The 4895-nt window shown below is 46.9% G+C and overlaps 1 protein-coding gene across 3 annotated transcripts in view; it reads left to right on the top strand.

The window, feature by feature from the left end:
- Positions 1-471: 471 nt before the first annotated feature.
- Positions 472-4895, top strand: part of ATG16L1 (autophagy related 16 like 1) — a 35567-nt gene continuing 31143 nt past the window's right edge. For 2 of the 3 annotated variants that reach the window (XM_006906621.3, XM_006906620.3), the window contains exons 1-2: positions 472-847; positions 4307-4400. In XM_006906621.3, the coding sequence (XP_006906683.1) occupies positions 733-847; positions 4307-4400 (209 nt within the window). In that variant the 5' untranslated portion in view covers positions 472-732. The remainder of the gene's footprint in view (positions 848-4306; positions 4401-4895) is intronic. The other variant, XM_015585437.2, reaches the window with a different exon arrangement.

Below are 4895 nucleotides of genomic sequence, written 5' to 3'. Positions count from 1 at the left end.
GTTTCCAAGGGCAGTGGGACTCTCTCACTGAAGCAGCCAGACTTCCTTGAAAGGATACTGGGTGTCTAGATAAAGCGAGGCTTACCATGTGCCAGGCACAGTGCTAACTGCATTACAGAGGTTATCCTTTCAATCTTCATGACAACCCTGTGAGGTAGGTATCATTAAGGTCCCCATTTTACAGATTAGAAGCTTAGGGAGCTTGTCAATCACCCACAGTCACACAGCTACTATGTGGGGAGTGGCCCCCATTTCTGCTTATAAACTGAGTAGTTGAAGAAATGGGAGGCGGGCCAAGAAAGAAAATATAAAACGGGGAAAGAAGCGAAGGAAACGTAAGCAGGCAGGCAAAAGCGGCCCCTTCCTGCTCTCCCTCCCAACCAGGGATGAGCCACCAGTTAAGCCCCAACGCCTCCCAGTGGCCGCCTCTCAGCCGGCACTGCTTCTGGCCTCGGGGGAGCGTCATTAACGAGCGCCGTACGTCGGCGCAGGCCACGTGCGTGCGTGCGAAGTAAGACGTCGGGTGGGGAGGCGGGCCTTCCGGCCCTGCGCAAGGCCATTTCCGGCAGGAGCCGGAAGACGGTTCCGGATGGTGGCGGGGGCGGCCTGTTTGTGGAGGTGAGCTGCGGGGCTGCCGGCCTTCCCGCGCCCGCCGGTCGCCTCATGCTGCGGGCCGCGGCTTCCAGCCCCCGCTCGGATCGGCGGTGCTGAGGCGCCCGGGCAGCACGCAACATGTCGTCGGGTCTCCGAGCCGCCGACTTCCCCCGCTGGAAGCGCCACATCTCGGAGGAGCTGAGGCGCCGGGACCGGCTGCAGAGACAGGCGTTCGAAGAGATCATCCTGCAGTGTGAGCGGCGGGCTGGCCTCCCGGGAGCGGGCGGGCAGACAGGCCCCACGAGGGCACGTGCGGCGCCAGCGGGAACCGATCGCCGAGCCCCCGGCGCCGCCCGGGGCACCCAGAGCCCCGGTCGCCCCGCGCCTTCTTAGATCTTTTCCTGTTTCTTTCACTTTATCCTCGGGCGTGATTGTGGAGCGTTTTTCCTAGTAACGCGTGTTAGTTTTCTTCGTGGGCCGACACCGTTCACGTTTGTGTTTGTAAATCCCAGCCGCTCACACAGTGATGTGTACTTAAGTCGGCAGGCTCCAGGAATGTCCTGTTTCTTGCATCGTGTTACCGAAACGCACGTTGACGTTAAACATTAACTCGCGCACTTATCATCTTCTGTGTGTAATGAGATGTTTGGCCTTTGATTTCTCAGACCTCTTGTCCTTATTCCACGTCGGTATTCTTCGAGTATTACACATTTTGAGTCTTGACGTACCTTCAGTTGGGACATTATAATTTTGCCCGTTATTGAAAACTTCAGTATAGAACAGGTGGTTTTCTCCCTCCCACCCCCGCTGCAGTTTGAGAGCAGAAATGTGTGTGCCCTTCCATGCGTTCTAATGAGCATTTCCTAGCTTTCCCTCCCCCCGTTTTACTATACAGTACAACACTTTTGGGGTAAGAAATGGGCACTCTTCGGTCCTGTGGTTCCATCTACCCCTCGAAGTAAGCTTGACAAAAGTCCCTCAAGTTAATTGATGAGAGTCGTAGTAATAGTAATTGCCCTTTATCGGGTTCGTGATTGTGCTAAGTCAGTGGTTCCCACACCTACCTACACATTAGAATGACATGAGGATCTGTTAAAAAAAAAATACAAAGCCCAGTCCACTCCCTAGACCAGTTGAACAGCAGTATATGGAGGTGTGGACATATATCTATTTTTTTTTATGCTCCCCAAATAATTTTTATGTGCAGACAAGTTTGAGTACTGTAGTCAATAGTTGGCATATATTATTTCACTTTATCTTCCTGAAAATTCTGTGAAGCAGGTCCTGTTGTTACCCTTTTTATACACGAGGCTGAGAAAGCTTACGTAACCTCTTGGGAGGCACAGCACATTAATGGTGGGGTCTGGATTTGACTGCAGACTTGATGGCTCCTAACTTTTGCATTTGTTTTTCTCGTTGGGTCCCCCAAGAAATGGCCCTTCCTTGCTTTTGCTGAGCCCATCCCAACAAAGATGGGAAGAAGAGGGAGATGATGTGTCACTGTCCTGTTAATGCCTTATGTACTCAAAGGCCCTTGCAGACCAGTGCTGTTTCAGAAAGCCAGAAGCACAGGCAATCCCCTGTTATTCAAATGTGATTCTTTCACGGGTTACATAAATTCGATTCTTCAGGTGTTTATTGAATACTTGTTCTCTAAAAGCTTTTGAAACTCAATTGGGTTGGAGGTCTGACTCCACCCCTTACCTCTTCACTTGCCTTTGAGTCTGTTTTGCTGCATCTATAAAATGGGGATGAAGCTTGCTTTTCCTGCTTCCTAAAAACAAAGCTGTGCATTTGAGTGCTTTGAAAGCCATCTACGTAATAGTCTATAAATGGAAGGTGCTTGTAATCACCTTGGCACGACTTGAATGTTTTTCTGCACTTTGGACATCTGGATAGGGTGGAAGGATGTAGGAGAAAAGTCAAGAGAGATTGGTCCTGGAGAGGGAACACGTCTTTAAAGAGCCGTGCTGAGTAGTGCATCCCTGAGAGGCTAGGAGAAGAGTCCTGGGCGAGAGGCAGTGAGGGGGCAGGAGAGCAAGGCCGCTTTTGCCTCTTGAAATCTTGTCTTTGGGCCAGGATTGACATTTCGGAGGTCACTTCTGGTTTGACTGTGCGACGTGCCCACTCCTCACTTAAGCCTCCCAGCCAAGTTCTGAAGCCCATCAGCCCAGCCTCCTTTTCTGTCTGTTTCTGAGCCTGAGGAGAAAGATAAGAGGTAGTGGGGTCGGGGGCCGCTTCGCCTGTCTCCATCCTTCTCTTTAGTGAGAGGAACTTTTAGGAAGCATCTCCCTTGAATACCTCCTGTCCTTTGGACGGCAGTATGACCACAGGGTGCCCAGCTCTGACGTGACATTTGAAAGATCTTTTTAGAGCCCGTTGACACTAGCAAATATCCAAAGTTGGAACCACTTCCCTGTCCTACGCTAATTCATGACATTAATGTAGGTTAGGAGAGTGTTTCCGCTCCTGCCCAGGATTCCAATTTCAGATAGCGAGGAGAAATAGAGCTTCAGACTCTTTAAGAGAAGAAATAAGCTCTTCCAACAAACATAGTCACTAGCATGGACCTTATCAAAATTTTGATCTTGAGCAGTTCTCATCTCAGACTTAGGATTTGTGACAGTCCCCATCAAGTGTAGCTATTCTGTAAGTTTCCAATGGTCACCTTCTTTTTCCTCTTAGTGCATTTCCACCCCACCTCCCATCCCCACACATGCACCTGATCTTGCTGCCCCTACCCCCCGTGTGCCTGTCATTCTTAATTGCATGTCATTTCTAGCCCCGACTTTTCTTTTGAATCCCTGCACTGTTTCCTGTCACACTTGTTATATTCAGAAAGAGAACTCATTTTCTAAGCTCTCTGCTCGTGTGTGCTCTGGCACATTGGCATCTTCCACCCAGTTGCCTGGGCAAAGAACCTCAGAATGACCTTTGACTTCTTACTAATAAATATCGTTCCTGAAACCACCTGCTTTTAAAATCTGTTATTTGACCATTGCCAATAAGAAAAGGTCTGAATTCCTCATCCTGCCCTTCCATGTGTTGGCTCCAACTGTTATTTCCAGGCACTTACCAGACACCTCTGCTAGTCCTTCTGGGCTGTCATCTTCACCTGTGAAACCGTCAGAGAAAATGAGTACAGGATCCCTCTTCTTTTTTATACTTGATCCTCCCCATTATACTGGAGTTCCTTCGGTTAAGGACTCTCATTCATATTTATATTCCTTGTGCCCCGATATAAAAATTAAGTTTTCCAAGTGTAATAATAAGTTAAAGTCCTTCTGTATTACTTAGAGGTTCATGGCGTTTCATTTTTCCATTGTGTTTTGGTATGTTTCTTATTTCTCAGTCCTGAGGTGTAAATAGGGAACTGGGAGTAGAAAGCATTTTCGACTACCTTTAATGGGGAAGACATTCCTGCAGGATTGTTGCCACAGGTTCTTTTGGCTGCGCTGCCCTGGCTTAGGCCAAGAAGCACCTAAGGAGTTTTTGTTCCTGGATTTTGAATGATTGCTATAATCCGTGACAAAGTATAGCACCCAGTACTTTGATGCCTAAAAAAAGTGAAGCCTACCCAGTCGTCTTCTGTTTTGGGATTTGCTTTTTTTTTTTTTTTTTTCTCTTTTTGTCCAAATTTTTACAAGGCATACGCAGTAATAAGGTATACGTAGGCTATAAGTAACTTGATTTCCTCTTTTTTCTTTGATAGATAACAAGTTGCTGGAAAAGTCAGATCTTCATTCAGTGCTGGCCCAGAAGCTGCAAGCTGAAAAGCCGGACATACCAAACAGGCATGAGATAAGGTGTTTTGAAACTACCCTGTATTATTTGTATCTCCTCCTCAATTTCAGTTTGTCTCAGTTCAGTTGTCACTTCTCTGATTTAGAATTACCGTTTCTGTGTTCCGGTTTTTGTCAGCTCCTTTCAAGTAACTTTTGAAGCCAAATAACTAAAATCATTTTTTTAAAGGCACACACCTACCCACCTAGGAGGGTTGACATCAGTTACGTGCTATAAGCTGGAGACATTGCTTAAGGATAGTAACGGGGCCAGTTCCTCCTCTAGCCTGTCAAGGCTCACTCTAAGTAATCAGACCAAAAAACATTCTTGAGCAGATTGATGTAGACCTTGTTAATACTGGATTGCCATAAGTTGCTTTTTATACAACACAGGCCTGTTGATTCTTTTTTAGTTAAGTGTTTTTCAACATATTTTAGTAAATCATGAAATTAAACTAGCAGGTTGCAACAAGCATTTTTTTTTTTTAAAGGAATATTAGAAAAAATCTGCATTTTAAT

This window comes from Pteropus alecto, unplaced genomic scaffold (genome assembly GCF_000325575.1).
Source record: "Pteropus alecto unplaced genomic scaffold, ASM32557v1 scaffold110, whole genome shotgun sequence".
NCBI lineage: Eukaryota > Metazoa > Chordata > Mammalia > Chiroptera > Pteropodidae > Pteropus > Pteropus alecto.
Note: the sequence above shows the minus strand (reverse complement) of the source record. Positions and strands in the feature narration are given on the sequence as shown.